General features: G+C 44.2%; 1 protein-coding gene across 4 annotated transcripts in view; it reads left to right on the top strand.

Moving 5' to 3' along the window:
* Positions 1-22,326, top strand: part of PTPRB (protein tyrosine phosphatase, receptor type B) — a 138,379-nt gene that overhangs the window by 80,684 nt on the left and 35,369 nt on the right. For all 4 annotated transcript variants that reach the window (XM_021091988.1, XM_021091989.1, XM_021091987.1 and 1 more), the window contains 8 exons: positions 689-952; positions 3,737-4,006; positions 7,712-7,975; positions 10,607-10,870; positions 12,589-12,870; positions 16,786-17,064; positions 17,582-17,731; positions 21,204-21,447. In XM_021091988.1, the coding sequence (XP_020947647.1) occupies positions 689-952; positions 3,737-4,006; positions 7,712-7,975; positions 10,607-10,870; positions 12,589-12,870; positions 16,786-17,064; positions 17,582-17,731; positions 21,204-21,447 (2,017 nt within the window). The remainder of the gene's footprint in view (positions 1-688; positions 953-3,736; positions 4,007-7,711; positions 7,976-10,606; positions 10,871-12,588; positions 12,871-16,785; positions 17,065-17,581; positions 17,732-21,203; positions 21,448-22,326) is intronic.

The raw sequence follows: 22,326 nt of genomic DNA, 5'->3' as shown, positions 1-22,326 counted from the left end.
AACAGCTCCGATTCGACCCCTAGCCTGGGAACCTCAATATGCCTCAGGTGTGGCCCTAAAAAAAAAAAACAAAAGACAAAAAAAAAAAGGATCGGGCATTGCCATGGGCTGTGGTGTAGGTTGCAGACGCAGCTCGGATCCTGCATCACCATGACTGTGGTGTAGACCGGTGGCTACAGCTCTGATTCGACCCCTAGCCTGGGAACCTCCATATGCCACAGGTGCGGCCCTTAAAAAAAAAAAAGACAAAAGAGTTTACTGTGAACTTGACCCACAGCAAAGCACTTTATATGTACATTTTGTTCAAGCCTAACAATTTTGTGGGCTGGCTACTATTATTATCATTACCACTTTTCTGATGAGGACTTCCAGGGGTTAAGGGATTTGCCTCTAATCCCACATCTAGTAAATGAGAAAGCCAAGACTTGAACCAAGGCAATCGAACTGGCGCCCATTATATTATTCTTGTTCTTCTTTTCTACTGACTGGCTTTAATGTCCCTCTAAATTTCCCCCATCAACTTCAGCTCAAGCAGAAAAGTCAGAGCAAAATGGTAGATTGATACCAGTTTTTTTTCACATGGATTCTTTCAGTAGATGCCAAAATGTAGGAAGCATGAACATTTTAGTGGAAAATGTCCTTCGTTTGTTCTCCAAGTGATGGTTTTTAAATTTATTTTCTTTTTTAGTTCCTAGTGTTGTCAAAAATATTCGCGTTTCTCCCAATGGGGCGACAGATAGCCTGACCGTGAACTGGACTCCTGGTGGGGGCGATGTTGATTCTTACACGGTGTCCGCATTCAGGCAGAGTCAAACGGTTGAGTCTCAAACCATCCCCAAGCATGTCTCTGAGCACACATTCCACAGACTGGAGGCCGGGGAACAGTACCAGATTTTGATCGCCTCTGTCAGCGGGTCCCTGAAGAACCAGATTGAGGTGTTCGGGCGGACAGGTGAGCATCCACCTGGAGAGGAGCCAAGTAGTTCTCCACGATGGGACAATGGGTGGGCCTGGCCATTCACAAATGGAGAATATCCAAATTCAAACTCACCTAAATTTATGCAGTTCAGTGTGGTTTCAAGAGCCTTTCTCATATTTTTTCTTTGCATTTTTCTTTTCTAACAGATATTCAAAACAAACGAAAGGTATTTAGAAACCAAACTATGTGAATAGATTTTTATACTTGCTAAGGGATAGTAAAATAGCTGACTTGTCTAATTATGTATTTTTCAGAATGTTTCCTTTCTCAAAATTCTTTAAAGAAAAATACACCTATGCCATCTATTCATTTGTGATGAATTAATAATGTAGCTGTTTATTTATGTTAATACCACTATTAATATAGTACTTTCAAAACAAAGATAAGCTCTAAGCACCACTAAAAATGCCAGGCATTTTAAATGATCTCTAGGAGGAGTTCCCTTTGTGGCTCAGCGGTTAACAAACCCAACTAGGATTTGTTAACAAAACCCAACTAGGATCCATGAGGCTCTGGGTTCGATCCCTGGCCTTGTTCAGTGGGTTAAGGATCTGGCAATACCGTGAGCTGTGCTGTAGGCCAGCAGGTGTAACTCCGATTCAACCCCTAGCCTGGGAACTTCCATATGCCTTGGGTTCCACGCTAAAAAGCCAAAAAAAAAAGATCTCTAGGAGTTCCACCATGGCCTAGCCGTTAAGAATCCAGCATTGCTACTGCTTTGGTACAGGTTTGATCCTGGCCTGAGAACTTCTGTATGCTGCATGCACATCCCAAAAAAATATCTAGCCACACTACAAAGCAGAGAGCATTATCTTCATCTTACAGATGAAGAAAGTAAGGCTCGGAAAGTTTATGAAACATTATCAAGGATACATGTAATAAAACGTAGAGCTGTACTTCAAATCTAAGTCTGTCTGACTTCAAACCACATGCTCTCTCTACTGTGACACAGTACATACTAGATGTCTTTCATCTTCATGACCGCTTATTTAGTTGCAGGGCCTGGGCTTCTGTACTGTGTCCTCCTCTGTCTCTATTTCATATATGTATATGTCCAACCATTATGTTGGAAAATGGGAATTCATCATCAAGATAGAGCTTGTGAACAAAGAAGCTTACAATCTAGGCAAGGAGACAGAGAAGTAAAAAGGCAGTTACAGTATAACACGATAAGTGCCAAAACAGAAGTAATCTCAAGATAGTATAGGAGCAAACAAAAAGAATCAAGGAAGGCTTCCAGGAGGAGGTAACATTTTAAGAGACATTAAGAAATCATCTTGGTAGAGTATATGCTGATCATGTTAATCTGATTCTAGCAGAAAAGCAAAGGTCTGGGAGAGAGCGAAAGCATGTAAGAACTGAAATGAGCTACACATTATGTAATATGCTAGAATAAAGATGTGAGCTGTGTGGCCAAGAGAGTAGATGGACCAGATTGTGAAGGGCCTTGTAGCTCTGATAAAGTGTTTAAAATTAGGAGAGCCAGAGTTCCCATTGTGGCTCAGCGGAAACAAATCTGACTAGTATCCATGAGGATGGAGGTTCGATCCCTGGACTCTCTCAGTGTGTTAAGGATCCAGCGTGGCCATGAGCTGTGGTGTTAATCACAGTGGCAGCTCAGATATTGCATTGCTGTGGCTGTGGCGTAGGCTGGTAGCTACAGCTCCGATTGGACCCCTAGCCTGGGAACCTCCATAGGCTGAGGGTGCAGCCCTAAAAAGACAAAAAAAAAAAAAAAAAAAAAAAAAAAAAAAGAATTAGGAGAGCCAGTGAAAGGCCATCAGCATGGCATGCTGGGAATCTGCCGGATGCTGTGTGCAGTTTGAAACAGTTGGAAATGAGGAAGCAAGGACTCTGGTCCAGAGAGCTGCAGTGATGTAGGTGAGTGATGACAGTGTCCCAGGCTAAGGGCAGGAGAGAGGAAGGAAAGGGAGAGACCCAAGAGATGTAAGATTTAGGAGAGGGAAATGACAAATCACATGTTTGATTTTGTAGCAGGATGAGGGTAACAAGCCAAGTTTCTGACTTGGACCAAGGACAATGAGGAGATGATAGGAGGGAGGTGAGGAGTTCAGTTTGGTCATCTTGAGAGTCAGGGGTCTGGGGAACATCCAGAGAGGGATGTCACTTGCAAAAACAGAAGAGAGGTTCCCACTGAGAGTTTAAATGTGGGAGTCACCACCACGTGGGCAACAATTCAAACCATGGAGTGGATGAGATCCCTTAAGGATGTTATGTAGCATGAGAGAAAATATAAGCCTAGGATTCTTATTAGCCAGTAAAACTATCTGGCATTTCCCATCAGGAACCACAGTACAAACGCTGTTCAGTGCTACTGTGTAAGGTAAGGCTTGAAGCTTTGACTTGAGTTAATCTTGAGAATGAAACTCTAAACAAGAGACAATTCAGTCATCCAAATTGTATTCACTGAATGTAAATTTGTTCAGCATTCTTCTACTTTCTGCATACATAGATATGCATTACTCTGCATATTTATCAGTAGCTTTCTCACTAATTTTTCTGCTTGTTTGACCTCAAGATCCTGTCTAAGTCAGAGTAAAAAAAAGAAGAAACAAAAAACCATAGAGACTGTAAGCAGTTGTACAGATAATTTAGGCCAGGCCATTTTCTCCTAAGAGCACACAGGGAGTGTCAGTGCAGCCATGAGGCTGCATCTTCCATTTGCAGTTGATTTAGGAAAGTTTTTCTCAATTGACTACTTTATCCTAAGTGGTGGGACCTCTTCTTTCTTTGCAGTCCCGGCGTCCGTCCAGGGAATAATGGCAGACAATGCATACAGCAGTCATTCCTTAATAGTAAGCTGGCAAAAAGCTGTTGGCGTGGTGGAAAGATACGATATCCTGCTTCTAAGTGAAAACGGAATCCTCCTGAGTAACATATCAGAGGCGGCCACCACCAAGCAGCACAAATTTGAAGACCTAATACCAGGAAAGAAGTACAAGATACAGATCCTAACGGTCAGCGGAGGCCTCTTCAGCAAGGAAGCCCAAACTGAAGGCCGAACAGGTAATTCTCACTGCTTACTGTTTTGTGCAGGATAGCTTGCTATTCCTTAAGAACTGTAGGGCCAAAGAGATGACCCAACATTGGGAGATGATCTGTATTCACTGACACAGTGGGAATGTTCACCATCATTTACTGCTTCCCTCCGTTGACGTATTCACACAGCCTTCAGCCCACCACGCCCCCATTCAGATTTTTCATCAAAACTGGCTCGATTACTTTCTTATTCTTACTATAATAAATTGCCACCAACTTTGCCCTTAAAACAACACAAATTTGTTATCTGGCCATCAGAATCTGAAGTAGATCTTGTGGGGCTAAAAATCAAGGTGTCAGGCTGATTCTTCTAGTGACTTTATGGGGAGAATCCTTTCCTTGCCCTTTGCAGCTTTGAGAGGCCACTCACATTCCTCAGCTCATGGCCTCCTTGTCCACTAGCACATCACCTTCTCTGCTCTCCTGCCTCCCTCTTCCATCTTTTAAGGATTCTTTTGACTACACTGGCCACCACCCGGACAATGCAGGATCCTCTTCCCATTTCAGGATCCTGAACTTAATCATTTCCTGCAAAGTCCCTTTTTCCACCTTACGTAACATATTCGCAGGTTCTGGGAATTGGGACCTGGACATCCTTGGGGTCCATTATTTACACAACCACACTAGTCTAACTGGATATTTATGTATTAAGTCCCTGGATCAGAAAGGGATTCAATGTTGATAGGGACATCATGATAAAGTAGGCATGCTTCTTGTCCTGGAAGAGGTGACTGATTAGCAGAGGGACAGACACATGGACAAATAATGACAGCACAATGTGATAAGGATTGTATGAGACAGAAGAATGTCCACCATCTAAGGGAGCATGGAGTCAGGTGGAACGGGGAAGTCTTTCTGAAAGTGACACTTTGATACCATCATGAAGGATGAAGCAGTTCTCCACCTGGAGAGAAGGTAGGACTTCTGGTGCAGAGAGATGACCTTGTGCCGAGACAGGCAGGGGTGAGAAGAGCAGTGAGATTTTGTGGTGGCTGATGTGTGTGTTACGTGGTGGAAATGTGAAGCTGGAAAGGCAGGTGGGGGCCAGATTAGAGTACTTGGCATACCTTCCTCGGGACTTTATGTTTCATCTTGTAAAATAAATAAAAGGAGACAAAGGTTTTTCAGCCAGAGAGTAGATGTTATATAACAAAAAATTATGCCTTAAAAAAAAAAATCAGGAGTTCCCTGGTGCCCAGTCCGGCGTTGTCATCACTGTGGCTCACGTTCAGTCCCTGGCCTGGGAACTTCCACATGTGGTGGGCATGGCCAAAAACAAATAAATGATTAAATAAATCAGATGACAATGGGGGGTAGGTTGAATGCAGAAGAGACCAGAGATGGGGAGACCATCTCATTAAGGCACTTGTTCTTGAGCACCTACTGTATGCCAGGCACTGTTCTAAATGCTGGATACATAGAAATGAATAAAACAAACCCTCGTTCTCATGAAAGTCAATAAACAAAATAAAGAAGTAAAAAATGTAGCAATAAAGTAAAATAAAGAAGTAAAAAATGGTCATAAATGCTGAGGAGAAAATTAAAGCAGGCACATGGGTTAGCAAATGTTGGAAGCTTACAGTTTAGATAAAACAGTCCTAAAAGGTCTCGTTGAAAAGGTGATAAAGTTTGAGTAAAATCTGAAAGAAGTGAGAAAGAAGATTGTGTAGTTATTTGGGGAAGAGTATCCCCAAACAGAGCAAATGGCAAGAGAAAGACTCTAAAGCAGGAGCATGTCAGGCCTGTTGGACGAGCAGTAATGAGACCACTGCAGCTGGAGCACAGTGAGTGACGACAAAGTAGGGGGAGGTGGTCAGGGAGGCAGCTGGGGTCCTAAGAGGATGGTGGTTGCAGAAAGGATAAGGGTCAAAAGTGAAAACGCAGGGGCACTGAGGAAGAACAGTGGACACAGGAGTTCCCATCATGGCTCAGTGGTAATGGACCCAACTAGTATCCATGAGGACGCAGGTTCAATCCCTGGCCTCACTCAGTGGGCTAAGGATCCAGTGTTGCCATGAACTGTGGTGTAGGTCACAGACATGGCTGGGATCCTGTGTTGCTGTGGCTGTGGCCCAGGCTGGCAGCTGCAGCTCTACTTCGACCCTTAGTCTGGGAACTTCCATATGCTGCAGGCATGGCCCTAAAAAGCAAAAAAAAAAAAAAAAAAAAAAAAAAAAAGAAGAATAGTAAAGAATAGTAGATACAGTCAAGAAATATTCCTGCATTAGGTAGGATGGCACTTGGTGGCTGGGTGGAATATCGGAGGAGAAGAAGAAGAAGATTCTAGAGCTTCTACCTGGGGTATCTGGTAGAAGATGACTCTACTAAGTGAGATAAGGGAACTAAGAGGAGAGAGTGTCAAGGAGAAAGAATCAGGGCTCTGTTCTGCCTTGAGTTTGAGATGTCTAAATGACTGACAGAGAGGTGATCAATAGTTCTTTGAAAATTTGGGCCCGAGCCCTGAAAAGTCAGCTGGAGGTAAAGATTTGGACAAAAATTTTACTTAAATCCATGTTTTAGTCTGTTCAGTATAACTGGGTGGCTTAAACAACAAATAGTTCTGGAGGCTGCAAGTCCAAAGTCCAGGCTCCGGCAGATGTGGGATCTTGTGAGGGCCCATTTCTGATTCACAGATGGCACCTTCTCACTGCGTCCTCACATGGTGGAAGGATGAGACGTCTGGGGTCTCTTTTATAAGGGCGCTCATCCCGTTCATGAGGTCTCCACCCTTGCGACCTAAGTATTTCTCATGGGCCACATCCCCCAATACCAGTACTCTGGCCCTGAGGTTTCAACCTATGAATTTCGGCGTGACGCATTCAGACCATAGCAATCCATAAAATGAATGAGACCAATTGCTTGGCTAATGTGATAGCATATAAAGCAAAGGATGAAACCATGGGGGTTACCAAGTTTTAAGAGTGTGGCATGAGAGAGAAAAAGCAAAAGAGCCTGAGAAAGTGGAGTGGAGAATCCAGGAGAGACCAAGACAGTGTCCTGTTTTGTTCCCACGGACATCCTAAGACTTGGATGGAATCAGGCAGCATCAGTGCCAACAGTTTGGAAACAGGTCATTTTGGGAGGCACTTGATCACCTTCACCTTGCCAACAGGTAGCACAGGAGGCCAAAAGGGTTGCAAAATCCTAATGTAAACTTTGTTTTTTTTTTTGGTTTTGGTTTTGGCTTTTCTTTTTGCTTCTCTTTCCCACATCCCTGATTCTAATTTTCTCTTTCTGCCTGATTTTCCCTTCTTTCTTACCTACTCTCTCCTCTTCACTGCTCTTCCCTCTAATGGCTATTTCTTAGCTGTCAGAGGGCACTCAGAGATAGTTTTTCGATCTCTGATCTAGCTCTCAGTATTAGTCACATAGGTCCGATTAACTTTATTTTATATTCAAAAAATGTCCTTGAAGATAACTTTCCATCCGTGGTGGGTTTTGTTGTTGTTGTTCTCTTGTGGTTTTATTTTTTTTAAATTACTGGTTCCAGCATCAGTAATTCACAATATTCAGATTTCTTTGCTTTCAGGTCTCCGTGAAGTCAGTACTTTACCAAGGCAGGGGCCGTGTATTTGGGGCTGCTTGTTGGAGAGGGGCCATCCAGATGTCAATCCCAGGCTATGTCAGGGACATCAGACTCAGTCTCACTCTCTTGCTCCTCGGCTTTTCCAGTCCCTGCAGCTGTCACCAATCTGAGGATCACAGAGAACTCCACCGGACACCTGTCCTTCAGCTGGACGCCCTCCAAGGGGGAGTTCAAAGGGTACAACATCTTTCTGTACAACCCGGATGGAACTCTTCAGGAGAGAGCACAAATTGACCCCACAGTCCAAAGCTTCTCTTTCCAGAACTTGCTCCAAGGTCGAATGTACAAAATGGTGATTGTAACTTGCAGCGAGGAGCTGTCTAATGAGTCCCTCATGTTCGGCAGAACAGGTAAGACCTAGACCCAAGCAGTAATGAGGGAGGGACACCTCCCGCGTTTTTCCTCCATTTGGCTTTAGTTTCCTATTCTACCCAGGGCTTTATATGAAATGTGTGACCCTAAATCAAACCTTTGATTATATATCAGAATAGTGTTTGCACTGTTCTGTTCAATTGCCTCCCTGTGTTTACTTCATAGAATTGCGTGAAGAAATGAATCTGGGAGTTCCCATCGTGGCTCAGTGGTAGTGAACCCATCTAGTATCTGTGAGGACTCAGGTTCAATCCCTGGCCTCACTCAATGGATTAAAGATCCGGCATTGCTGTGAGCTGTGGTATAGGTTGCAGATGTGGCTTGGATCCCACATTGCTGTGGCTGTGGTATAGGGTGGCAGCTGCAGCTCCAATTTGACCCCTAGCTTGGGAACTTCCATATGGCTCAGGTTCAGCCCTAAAAAAGAAAAAAGAAAAAAAAAAATCTGGCTCCTCTTCTTGCCAGCAACCTGCTACAAGAGGATGGCAACCCATTGGACCTTGACTCAAACTGTGCCTTTCAGCTCTCTACAAGAAACAGATGGAGTGGAGGGACCAAATGGGACCAGCAAGCAATGACTGCTGTGAATCAGAAATGAACACAAGAGTTCTAGGAAAATGCAAGTGAGCAAAACATCCTGGGCCACAAATAAGAAGCTAAATTTAGTCTTTCTCATTTTTCTATTCAATTTTTGTTGTCAATTGACAAGAGTTTTTGAGTGTTCTTGTGTGCCAGGCACAGGGCTCACTGTGACACTAGCCAGACACATGAGGCCCCTGACCTCCCAGGGCTTCATGTTAACAGAGAGGAAGAAGGGGCGGGACAGCAGATTCTTTTCTTTTCTTTTTTTTTTTTTTTACCTTTTGGCTTTTTCGGGTCGCACCTGCGGCATATGGAGGTTCCCAGGCTAGGGGTCGAATTGGAGCTGTAGCCACAGGCCTACACCACAGGCATAATAACTCGGGATCCAAGCCATGTCTGCAAACTACACCACGGCTTGCGGCAACACTGGATCCTTAACCCACTGAGCGAGGCCAGGGATTGAACCCACATCCTTATGGATGCTAGTCGGGTTCGTTAACCACTGAACCATGACAGGAGCTCTGGGACAGCAGATTCTAAAGGGAGATGATGTTTGGAATGCCTGAAATCCCCTGAAGCAAGTAAACAGTATGTTGTGACAAAGAGTGACTTGGCAAGACAAAAATCTGCTTTAAACAGAGAAAGCTATTCAGGCCAAGACCTGAAGATGCTGGGAGCCAGGCAGAGAGCCCATTCTGGGCACCCTACAAATGTTCTCAGATTGTTTTCCAAAAGAATGAAAAACAGCAGTGGATAAGCCTAGACCATGAGTGGAACTGCTGAGATGTCACCATTTCCAGAGCCACCTGCCTTCTGCACATCTTCCCTTACCTACTCATTGATGTTTCAAGTTCTTCCAACAAAGGACAACATCTCTCCAAAGAGTCGCACACCTTACATAACCCCCAGGACAGGTGCCAGTGTGACTAATTTATACTATGGTACAAATGACTGTTAACACTCATTTTTCCAAGTGAGGTTCCATCAATATAGATCTGAGGGAAGAAAGTGCTGAGAGAGAAGACTGAGAATCAGAAAGACAGAGAAAAAGAGGCCTAGGGAGAGATGTCAGAGAATGTTGGCCACGCGTGAGAAGAGCCAGACTGGAAGGGGCTGGAACTTTTTATAAACACTTTCAGGGCTTTTTAGAAGCTAAGGTAAAAATGATTTTTGATGAGTCTTTTTTTTTTTTTCTTTTTTTTTTTTTAGGGTCACACGTGCAGCATATGGAAGTTCCCAGGCTGGGCATCCAATTGGAGATGCAGCTGTTGGCCTTCGGCACAGCCATAGCAACTCGGGATCTAAGCCACATCTGCAACCTTCGATGCAGCTCATGGCAACACTGGATCCTTAACTCACTGAGCAAAGCCAGAATTGAACCCCCATTCTCATGGATACTAGTTGGGTTTGTTACCACTGAGCCATGATGGAAACTCCAATTGGACTAGTTTTTTTTTTTTTTTTTTTTTTTTTTTTTTTTTTTTTTTTGTCTTTTTGCCATTTCTTGGACCGCTCCCGTGGCATATGGAGGTTCCCAGGCTAGGGGTCCAATCGGAGCTGTAGCCGTCAGCCTACACCAGAGCCACAGCAACACGAGATCCAAGCTGCATCTGTGACCTACACCACAGCTCACAGCAACGCCGGATCCTTAACCCACTGAGCAAGGCCAGGGATCAAACCCGCAACCTCATGGTTCCTAGTCGGATTCATTAACCACTGTGCCACTACGGGAACTCCTGGACTAGTCTTGATTAGTCATTTCTGAAAATTTCACTTTCTATGTTTATCAGAGGCCATTTGGCCAGCATATAGAAGACACTACCAGTTTTGTTTTGTTTTATTCTAATTTAGACCATATCTCTAGACCACATGCCCTTAAACACAAGTGACCTGAAAGAGAGACAAAGTCTGATGGTACAATAGGTCTGCTCACTATTATATGCCCAGCACAGCTCATGTTTTCACCTGTGAGCCAAAATGTCTTTGTTTCTTTTTTGTTTTTAGTGAAGGTTTTCCCTCTGTTTAAGTTCCAGCCTCTGTGAGCAACCTCAAAGGATCCAATCGAAACATGACAGACAGTCTCTGGTTCAGCTGGAGTCCAGCCTCTGGGGATTTTGACTTTTATGAGCTGATTCTCTATAACCCCAATGGTACAAAGAAGGAAAACTGGAAAGACAAGAACCTGACGGAGTGGCGTTTCCATGGCCTCATTCCCGGAAGGAAATACACGCTGTGTGTGGTAACTCACAGTGGAGATCTCAGCAACAAGGTCCTGGGGGAGAGCAGAACAGGTAAGAAGCCCTGTTGCCAATGGCCAAGGGTTGGTGGGAAGCAGCCTCCAAAGGTGCACTTCAATTACGGGTTTTCTTCCTGAGAAATAAAATCAATAATTCTGTGCTATGGACTAGCCTCTGACCTTGGGAAGGCCCTATAGTAAAGTGGAAAAAGGAGACAGGGGAGTTCCCATAACGACTAAGTGATTAACGAATCCAACGAGGAACCATGAAGTTGCAGGTTCGATCCCTGGCCTTGCTCACTCAGTGGGTTAAGGATCTGGTGTTGCCATGAGCTGTGGCGTAGGCCGCAGACACGGCTCAGATCTGGCATTGCTGTGGCTCTGGCATAGGCCAGTGACACAGCTCTGATTAGACCCCTAGCTTGGGAACCTCCACATGCCCCAGGTGAGGCCCTAGAAAAGACAGAAAGAAAAAAAAAAAAAAAAAAAAGGAGACAGACTTGGGGTAAAAAGATCTAGGTCCTTAGCTCTGCCACTTACTTATGTGCAGCTGGGCGTGTCACAAGCACTTCTAAGCCTCAGCTTTTGTAGCCATAAAATGGGGAGCATCATCATCATTACATTCCTCTGAGCAGTGCTTTCTTAATTTTCTTATTTCTTGGGCACACACAGATAACATTAATATCTATATGCTACCCTGGAATCAATGAACAAGGCTATCTGTAATTAGATGGAAGTGTCTATGGACTCTAGCCTTCACAACCCAAAACCTGATGGACTAAATACATTCTCATGGAGTTCCTGTTGTGGCTCAATGAATTAAGAACCTGACATAGGATCCTTGAGGATGCGGGTTCAATTCCTGGTCTCACTCTGTGGGTTAAGGATCTGGTGTTGCCTTGGCTGAGGCACAGGCTTGTAACTGCAGCTCCAATTCCACTCCTAGCCAGGGAGTGGCCCTCCTAGGCAGGTGTGGCCCTAAATGAAAAATAAATGAATATCAAGTTAAATACCTTTTCACACTTGTAACCTGTGTGGGGCACACTCATGCTCCATATCACCCTCATAAAAAAGTTCTGGTTATGGAAATTAAAGAAAATGTATATAAAACACCTGAGGACAAACTATTACATTTTGAATGAATAAGGAATGAAGTCCTACAGTACAGCACAGGGAACTATTTCCAGTCTCTTAGGATAGACTACAATGGAAGATAATATAAGAAAGGGAATGTATGACTGGCTCACTTTGCTGTAAAGCAGAAATTGGCACATTGTAAATCAACTGTACTTTTTTTTTTTTTTTTGTCTTTTTGCCATTTCTTGAGCCGCTCCTGCGGCATATGGAGGTTCCCAGGCTAGGGGTCAAATCGGAGCTGTAGCTGACGGCCTACACCACAGCCACAGCAATGCGGGATCCGAGCTGCGTCTGCAATCTACACCACAGCTCATGGCAATGCCAGATCCTTAACCCACTGAGCAAGGCCAGGGATCGAACCCTCAACCTCATGGTTCCTAGTCAGACTCGTTAACCACTGAGCCATGACGGAAACTCCAAATCAACTATACTTTTAAAAATGATTTAAAAAGACACTTGAGGACAGTGTCTTACACATGCTAAACACTATATAAATGGAAGCTCCTGTTATTATACTATTGCATTAACTCTTCCTAAGAAGTACATTAAAAGTACATCTGATGTCACTCAGCTGTCTTATCTGTATATCTCATGCAGAGAAGCGATTATGTATTTTTCACTTTCTCCTACATACAGCCCCGAGTCCTCCCAGTCTTATGTCATTTGCCGATGTTGCAAACACATCCTTGGCCATCACCTGGAAGGGGCCTCCAGACTGGACAGACTACGATGACTTTGAGCTGCAGTGGTTCCCTAGAGATGCCATCACAGTCTTTAACCCCTACAACAACAGAAAATCAGAAGGACGCATCGTGTATGGTCTTCGTCCAGGAAGATCCTATCAATTCAGTGTCAAGACTGTCAGTGGTGATTCCTGGAAAACCTACAGCAAACCAGTTTTTGGATCTGTGAGGACAAGTATGATATGTTTTGCTACTCTTGGTTCTCGGATGATGGGGGAAGGAAGTATGTGTTGAGACATCTTCTTCCAATGGGGCTTGGTATAAATTCACATTTTTACCTAGAGATTGGTTAGGTTTGAATTCAGGCAGACGTTCTATATAGATTTGTTCATTTATTCAATTTTAGCAATAGTGGACAATAAAGAACTAATCTCTGCCCTCGTGGAGCTTTCAATTGAGTGGGAGGTACTATCATTAAAAAGACATTTAGGATGTGATGAAGGAAGTATTTGCGCTAGAGAAACACATATAAGGGAGTTTCCTAGGAGAAGAACCATCCACATGAAGACCTAAGGAAGGAGTAAGACTCACCGGTGGAGACAGGGAAAGAAGTAAGGAGTATTCCTGGTAGAGAGAATAAAATATTCCAAAACCAAACAGAAGACAGGAATACAAAGGAGTTTTAGTTGGCTGGAGGATAAAAGGTGAGGATTAGGAGAATCAGATCATAAAATGTTGGGAGGCATGGTTATGACGTTGAACCTCAATCCACTGAAGCCACTGCAGGATTTGCAGCTGGATTATCATAATCAAATTTACACTTTAGGAAGTCACTCTGGGTGCAATGCAGAGAATTGATCAAAAGGGGCAAACTAGAAGCAGAGGAATCAGTTAGGACATATTGCTGTAAACCCTGAAGATGAAAATACTTCAATGATAAAACAGATATCTATTTCTTCCCCAAGGCATTTTGGGATAAATACCACAGACCTCAAAGAAACAGAAGTTTTTGGTGTAGGAACCTCAATCCAAATATTTATTTCTCAGTAATACCCAATGTAGATTCTAAGATCAGATCAGAGAGTTACGATTATTAATAAAATATGAAGTTGAATATTAGAAATTTAAGCCAGTAGCTGTTTTTTTTTAGTGTATATGTGTGTGTGTGTGTGTGTGTGTGCGCACATATGCTTTTTATCACAGTTGACTTAAAATGTTCTGTCAAATTTTGCGCCAAACATTAAAGCTGTAACGGTTGTAACTTGTGCTTTATGTTGTATCCAAAGAGCACGCAGGTAGTTGCATGTCAAGAGAAATACGTGAATGGAGTTCCCATTGTGGCTCAGCAGAAACAAATCCTACTAGCATCTATGAGGAAGCTGGTTCAATCCCTGGCCTCGATCAATGGGTCAAGATCTGGCATTGCTGTGAGCTGTGGTGTAGGTCAGAGATGCAGCTTGGATCCTGCATTGCTGTGTCTGTGGTGTAGGCCGGCAGCCGAAGCTCCAATTTGACCCTTAGTCTGGAAACTTCCATATGCTGCACATGTGGCCCTAAAAAGAAAAAAGAGAGAGAGGGAAAGAGAGAAATAGGTGGAAAAGAACTAAGAGTTTTAGTGTATAGCAAGCTCAGGCAGGATTTTCAGTGGCTTATTGAGGGCTCTGTAATAGAATCACAGGTGCTCAGGTCAAGAGCTCACTTGAGGCCAGGCTGGTCAGATCACATCTGGGGTGTTGTATTTGGCCCCAGATGGTAGAACTTAAAGAGAGGTGTTTACCAAGTGGGGCTTGCCCAAGAGGAGAGCAGCCAGCATGAAGAGGGACTTGGTGCTGAGTTTTATGGGGAATGGCGGGATGAATTTGAGAATTGCATCGCTTAGGACTGTGTTTGGATATGGGTAACAAAACACCCAGGATAACAGAGGATTAAACAAAACACGAGTTTAGAATACTCATGGGACATCATTCCTGTGCGCTGTGCCCAACAAACATGCACCAGCCGTGATGAACAACTTGAACTGCACCATCAGCCCCCTTCCCACGCCTCCTAGCCCCACCCTTGGTGCCCAGGTTGGTGATTTTTTTCTGCCTAAACTATGCCTTTCCCAGATCTTGGCAAGGTGTCATCTCTGCCAGAAAGGCTGTGCTAACTCCTGCCCACTATGCACACCAGCAGCGGAATGTGGTGTGTCACTCCCCACAGCATCCTCCTCCCCATTTCTTCTGGTTCATTCTTCTTTCTGCCTTGTTGATGGTTGTTTGGGGTTCATCCCCCTTCCTAGAGATTATGGCCAACGTCTTATTCTTGTCTGTACCATTCACTGTCCCTAGGAGAGCACCTTGTACACAGTAGGCACTCATGTCTTAGTGAATGGAGATGTGACCTGAGTCTTGGAAGGCAGGTGAGATTGAGCGGTGAAAAGGGGGACTGAGAGAAGGGATCGAAGCAGATGTCCACGTTATTCTTTGTGTGAATTATCAGAACTATAGATTAGGCAGGTTGTCTTAAAAGACTCTCCAAAGTGAGAAGAGGAGATGTCTCTGGGTCTCAGCTCTGACTTGGTTTGAAGGGAGCTCAAACAATCAACAGCCTGGTTCGTGTTTGAAAAGACTCAATTACTGTTTGCCTCAAAAGCCACATCTTTGACTCGATTTTCTTCCTAAATCATCCTCATCTAAACTCTTGTGAGTGAGCTGACATTTGGAGACTTTGCTGTGAAACAGGAATTCACTCAGTGGCCCAGATGCCGAGGGTTGAGAACAAGGACTCCTGTAATGAAGTATGTGTCCGGGGGAGATGGGTTGTGCTCCACCTCAGAGCCACAGGTGCTGCTCTGGGAGTGAAGAGAGTGGCCTACAGAGTTTGGTGTGAACCTGCACAGTCACGTGGCTCTTTTCCTTTCAGACTGAGTCTTTTACTCGGTTGTGTCACTCACAATGACAAACACGATCTGCTACCTACTGAGTCAGGCACCCTGTCAGGCAGAAGAAAGTGAGTGACCAAGCACAGGGGGATGGAAGAGTTGGGCATATGTGGGGAACCACAGCCGTATCACTGCTTCGGGCTGGGCTTGTGAACGGGAAGGAACAGGAAGAGGAAGATAGAAGCCAGAGCCCAGGGGGTAACAAGTCAGCAGTGCCATTTCTTACTTTCCTTATTGTAAGAACCAGCGTTTCAGCAGTGGTAACAAACCCAACTGGTGTCCATGAGGGTGTGGGTTCCATCCCTGGCCTGGCTCAGTGGGTTAAGGATCCCGCGTTGCCATGAGCTGTGGTGTAGGTCACAGACGTGACTCTGATCTGGCGTTGCTGTGACTGTGGTGTAGGCCAGCATCTACAGCTCCAATTCGACCCCTAGCCTGGGAACTGCCATATGCCTCAGGTGCAGCTCTAAAAAGACAAAAACAAAAAACTAGCATTTCTTGAGTAACGACCACGCCAGCCCCTGTGCTGGGTGGCTGTGCATGTTTCACCTTAGTGAGTCATTACAATAACCATGTGAAGTAGGTGAATTTCCTCACTTTATAGACGGGGCACAGATATGTGAAGTCACTTGCCCGAGAGTGCATGGCTGGTAAGTAGAATTTGAATTCAGGCAACCCCAAATGCACATTCAGCCTCTAGGCCACTCTGTCCCACCTTCTATCTAACTTCTGTCACTTCACTGCCCACATGTACATTTGTGTTGCCAGTCATGTTGGCACCTGGTGATTTTTCTAAAGGAACAGTGCTTTTAACTTTCAGTGGGTTTTTTTGTTTTGTTTTGTTTTTTTCTTTTTTTCTTTTTTGGCCACACCTGTGGCTACAGAGTTCTGGGGCCAGGGATCAGATCCGAACTGCAATTGTGACCTGTGCCACAGATGGGGCAATGCCGGATCCTTAACCCACTGTGCCAGGCCAGGGACTGAACCTGCATCTCAGTGCTCCAGAGACACTTCTGATCCCGTTGGACCACAGCAGGAACTTCAACTTTTAGTGTCTTTCAAAGTGGGGTCTAGTAGGCAGAAATTCCCTTAAAGAACTATGAAAAACAATTCACATGAAGATTGAGAATGATCTATTTAGATCTCTGAGCTAGTTGGAGCCAAAGGAGTTAAAAGATGTCAAACCGTTGTGAAAAGTGTCCCTTCCTCTCCCTCTCACTCCTTTAGAGCCAGACAAGATTCAAAACCTGCATTGCCGACCTCAGAACTCCACGGCCATCTCCTGTTCCTGGATTCCTCCCGATTCTGACTTTGATGGGTACAGCATTGAGTGCCGGAAAATGGACACTCAAGAAGTTGAGTTCTCCAGAAAGCTGGAGAAAGAAAAATCTCTGCTCAACATCATGATGCTAGTGCCCCATAAGAGGTACCTGGTGTCCATCAAGGTGCAGTCAGCTGGCATGACCAGCGAGGTGGTTGAAGACAGCACCATCACCATGATAGACCGTAAGTATCCCTGTTGGCAGGCACTGAGTGTGCGCCTTTCTCTGTGGTATCTATCACTCCTGTGCACAGGACGTGTGGTTCACTTCCACATTCGTGAGCTTGTTGTCCTTGGGGAAGACCTAAAAGGCTCTGGGAAACAGAAACATTTCCCTGTGTAACGCCTCCTGGCAGTAAACAAGTTAAATGATCTTCAAGTACCTGAACAAGTTAGTATTTAAATACATTTCTTTGCATGCTATAGTTAGAGCCATAATAGAGCTTTTAAGCAATTTGATGCTACAACTTGAGGAAATCCTGCTGAGGAGCTGCCTCCTTCATTATGTTTAATGCGCTGCTGGCAAATCACTTCCTCCTGCCTGCTTCTCCTTCCCTTCAGGAGAGGAGGAGGTTCTCGATTCCAAGCATTAAACACACACACAGTCTGATGTAGGTGTGTGGAGACCTTCATTTCACTGACTGTTTATATGTGAAATTAGAGTCGTGACCCTTCTTGTTTCCTTCCCTACCCTTCTTCCAGGCCCTCCTCCTCCACCTCCACATATTCGTGTGAATAAAAAGGATGTGCTGATTAGCAAATCTTCCATCAACTTTACTTTCAACTGCAGCTGGTTCAGCGACACAAATGGAGCTGTGAAATACTTCACAGTGGTGGTGAGAGAGGCTGATGGTAAGTGATCACGAATTAGCGCTACTGAAAGACATAGGATTATGTTCCCAAAAGTCACTATGGGGGCTTCTTCCGTGGCAAGTTTTTTTGAAAGTAGAAAACTTAATCTTTATATCATTCCACTCTGTCTCTGCTGGATGCAGAGGGGTGGAACAAAAAACTTATTCAAAGGCTCTTTCAGCAATGAAGCCTATAACCTGCTGGGTTTAATTATTGCATGAGTGAATAATAATAATAGCAAATACAACAGTAATAACAACAATCATCATTTATTGAGCCCATACTATATACCAGGCACTGGTGGAAGTGCACTGCATGTATTGACATTCAATTTATTTTCTTCACCACTCATCCGGTAGTCTGTTTCTTTTTCTTTCTTTTTTTTTAGGGCCACACTGCAGCACATGGAAGTTCCCAGGCTAGGATTTGAATCAGAGCTGCAGCTGCTGGCCTGTGCCACAGCCATAGCAACACCAGATCCAAGTCTTGTCTGGGACTTAGAACACAGCTAATGGCAACGCCGGATCCTTAACCCACTGAGTGGGGCCAGGGATCGAACCAGAGACCTCATGGATACTAGTCGGGTTCGTTACTGCTGAGCCACAATGGGAACTCCATATGTTTCATTCTTTAGTCTACTCAATTATTCAGTGTTACCTAATCCCTGTGGAACAGGCAAATACCAGATAATTCTTATAAAAACATTTCATATAACCATCAAATCATGTGCAGGAATGTTGTGTTTGGGGCCACACGTGTGCATATGTGTATTTGCCACTGAGGTCTTGTGTGTTATTTCTCCAGAATAGATGTTTGTGTTTGGAATGATGTTAATATATTTTACATGTGTTATATTCTTCAAAATTGTTGAAGGTGCTACACTGGAGTTTCTTAAGCATCCCTGACTAGTTTAACCTATCTGTGGGCAATGCAAAGCTTTAAACCTGACGAATACTGGGGCTAAATAGTATTTTAGTCTCACTATGTGCTCTTACATTTTATTTACTTGCACTAAAACTTGTTATGTGTAATTAATTCAATAATTTCAAGGGTCAATGGTGCATCCCAGATTTCCTCAAAATCCTAATTGGAGATAAATTGGTGAACTGTGGCGAGACTTTAGATTTAAGTAGGCTGAAATGAAGACAGTGTTTTGCTACCTGACTATAAGGCAGTAGCCAAAAAGAAGTCATAACCCAGAATTCAGCCTGATGTTCTCCAGCCTGGTGGGTTTCAAATATTGATGTCCATGGAGATGGGCTCTGCTCCCCTGGTCATATCAGATAACAATCCATCTCATGTAAATGTTTTTTTAGGTTGCTTTTTTCTTTTGTCTTTTCTAGGGCCACACCTGCAGCATATGGAAGTTCCCAGGCCCTAGCCTGGTTACATAGGAGCTGTAGCCTTGGCCTATGCCAGAGGCACAACAACACTGGATCCAAGCCATGTCTGCAACCTACACCACAGCTCACACAACACCAGATCCTTAACCCACTGAACGAGGCCAGGGTTCGAACCTGCAACCTCACTGTTCCTAGTCAGATTCGTTAACCACTGAGCCATGACGGGAACTCCGCATCTCATATAAATCTTATTTACAGCATATATACTCTTCCTAAAGGCAAGCTTCCCCTTTAACTATTGCCAGCAAGATAATATTTCTAAGATCCACTTATTTTGAGGAAATTTTATTAAATAAGAGTCCAGGATGCAGTGAACCCCCAAAATACCACTCCTTGAAGTTCACTCTAAATGATATCCAAGAGTTCCCATCATGGCTCAGTGGTAACAAACCTGACTAGTATCCATGAGGACAAGGGTTCAGTCCCTGGCCTTGCTCAGTAGGTTAAGGATCCAGAATTACCGAGAGCTGTGGTGTAGTTCAAAGACGAGGCTCAGATCCCACGTTGCTGTGGCTATGATAGTTGCTGTGGCTGTGATGTAGGCCAGAAGCTGCAGCTCTGATTGGACCCCTAGCCTGGGGATTCTCATATGCTGTGGGTGCAGCCCTAAGAAGACAAAAATAAAATGATATCCAATCTCTATAATATTTTTGTTCCTAATTATGCTTTCCTCCAGCCAACATCAGAATGAGTTTGCTGTGCCAAAACACACAGCAGGCTGGGTGGACAGGGGGAGAATTCTGGGAAGTGTTCTGCATGAGGGGCCAAGTTGGAGCCAGGATTAAACTACTCAAGATAACAGAGCAGGACACGGAGCAGTTATCAGACTGGGCGTGGCACGGGGAGCGTGTCTGTGGGGCGACTGCTCTGGCCTCAGACTTGATTTCTCTTATCTTTTCCCCATTTCCCAGGTCATAGGGATTTCCTTATTAGCTCAGCTACAGTGGTTGTTGGCAAGGCAGGGAGCTTGTCGAGTGGGTTGACTCTCACAATGGGGAGTGTCCAACTTTCTGGAGTTTGGGACATCTTGTCATTTGATGCACGAGCTATCCGCTCCTACACACAGATTTTATTTCCTAGAAAAATGATAGCGTGTGTATGTATGTGTGTGTGTCAGTGTAGATGAGTATGCATATATAAAATTTTGTATATATATGATTTATTTTTTAATCATTTTAGAAAAAAGTGAATTTAATTTCATTGGGAAAATTTCACAGCTTCCTTCGAGATCACAGATTCTGTACTCTTGGGATGACTAGAGATAGTGGGTGAGGAGGTAGCCTCAGAAACCTAGTTAGAAGTCACTGAAGTCACAAGAAAGTCAGTCCTTCACTGACTGAGAGCCCTCCTCCTCCCACCCCCCGTTGTATTATCAGTCCTGCTTCTGTAACTTGCCACGTCTTTAAAACTTATTAAGTGGAATTCCCGTTGTGGCTCAGCGGAAACAAATCTGACTAGCATCCATGAGGATGCAGGTTCAATCCCTGTGGATTAAGAATCTGGCATTGCTGTGGCTGTGGTGTAGGCTGGCGGCTACAGCTCCGATTTGACCCCTAGCCTGGGAGCCTCCATATGCCATGGGTGCGGCCCTAAAAAGACAAAAAATAAAATAAAATAAAACTTATTAAGTATTTGTATGCTAGACATTCTTTGCAATGCTTCTCCCTTTCTTCATATACATATAATTATAGTAATAGTATATTTATTAGGCTGTCGAGTAAAAGAAATCTTCTTTAAATAATCGATAATATATCTGTCAGCTCTTACTAATTATAAATATTAATATGACATTTTTTAAAAAAGGAGTTCCCATCATTGCTCAGTGGTAACGAACCCAACTAGTATCCATGAGGATGCAGGTTCAATCCCTGGCCTTGCTCAGTGGGTTAAGGATCGGGCATTGCTGAGAGCTGTGGTGTAGGTCACAGACATGGGTTGGATCCTACATTGCTGTGGCTGTAGTTGCAGCTCCAATTCAACCCCTAGCCTGGGAACTACCATATGTCTTGGGTGCAGCCCCCCCCAAAAAAAGGAAAGTCAGTCCTTCACTGTGGGTTTTCTCCCTCCAGGCAGCGATGAGTTGAAGCCAGAACAACAGCACCCTCTGCCCTCCTACCTGGAATACAGGCACAATGCCTCCATTCGCGTGTATCAGACTGATTATTTTGCCAGCAAATGTGCCGAAAGTCCTGACAGCAACTCGAAGAGTTTTAACATTAAGCTTGGAGCAGAGATGGAGAGCCTGGGTGGAAAATGTGATCCCAATCAGCAAAAATTCTGTGACGGACCGCTGAAGCCTCGCACGGCCTACAGGTTAGATGTATTACTGTCATTTTGCTAGAAGGGACGTGCTACATCACTGGGCGCTCAGCTGTCTGGGCATCTGATGCACATGAGCCCCTGTAGATTAATAACCTACGTGATAAGAGTGCTCTGCATTTTACTAAGTAATTTATAAATGTGGTGTTCCTGCCTCCATTCATAGGTGATGTGTAAAGAAGGCCTTCGGCATTGTGCAAAAGCTCCAATTCGTTATGTGAAGAACTGAAGCCTCTTAATAGGTTGTTCTATCTCCTAAAATGTCTCTAGGATGAATCAGACAATTTATTGACTATGTTAACAACTGAGAAAATGTCCAAATAGAAAGACTGAGTTTAGGGAGACTTGAGAAATAAGTTCTATTTTCCACTTTTAGCCAGGACTGGGAGTACACTTATTTATTTACCTTCTAAGGCATAACAAGATGAAAGTGCTCCTTGGTCCAGAGAGAACCCTTGAGGGCAAGGCCCCTTCATGAATGGAAGTGTCCTTTCCTCCCAGTCACTTGGCAGGAGAAAAGGAGCAGCCCCAGGCAGCCCTACTACAGCCAGGAGGCTCCTTCAGCTGTAGGTACTGGCTCTGCCCTTCATCTACACTGTGCTCCCCAAAAGCAGGTATGAAGCGTACACAGCATCCCAAACCAAAGTCCCCAAGAGATAGAGAACCTAGACTGCCATCTTGGATATAAGACCACAGGCACCTAAGATTAATACTTCCATAGAGGATGTGCCTTCTCTGTGGGGTGTTGGCAGAACTGATATCCAGCCATTCATGTTTTCTCCATGGGCCAGAGTCCATTCTGGTTGGTCAGTGCCCAGGTCTTATTTTGAATATCATCCCTGAATCTTGGAAGAAACTTTTCTGCCGGCCCCA

The sequence above is a fragment of the Sus scrofa genome, chromosome 5, assembly GCF_000003025.6.
Source record: "Sus scrofa isolate TJ Tabasco breed Duroc chromosome 5, Sscrofa11.1, whole genome shotgun sequence".
NCBI lineage: Eukaryota > Metazoa > Chordata > Mammalia > Artiodactyla > Suidae > Sus > Sus scrofa.
The sequence above is the reverse complement of the archived record's forward strand: the minus strand, read 5'-3'. Positions and strand labels throughout refer to the sequence as shown.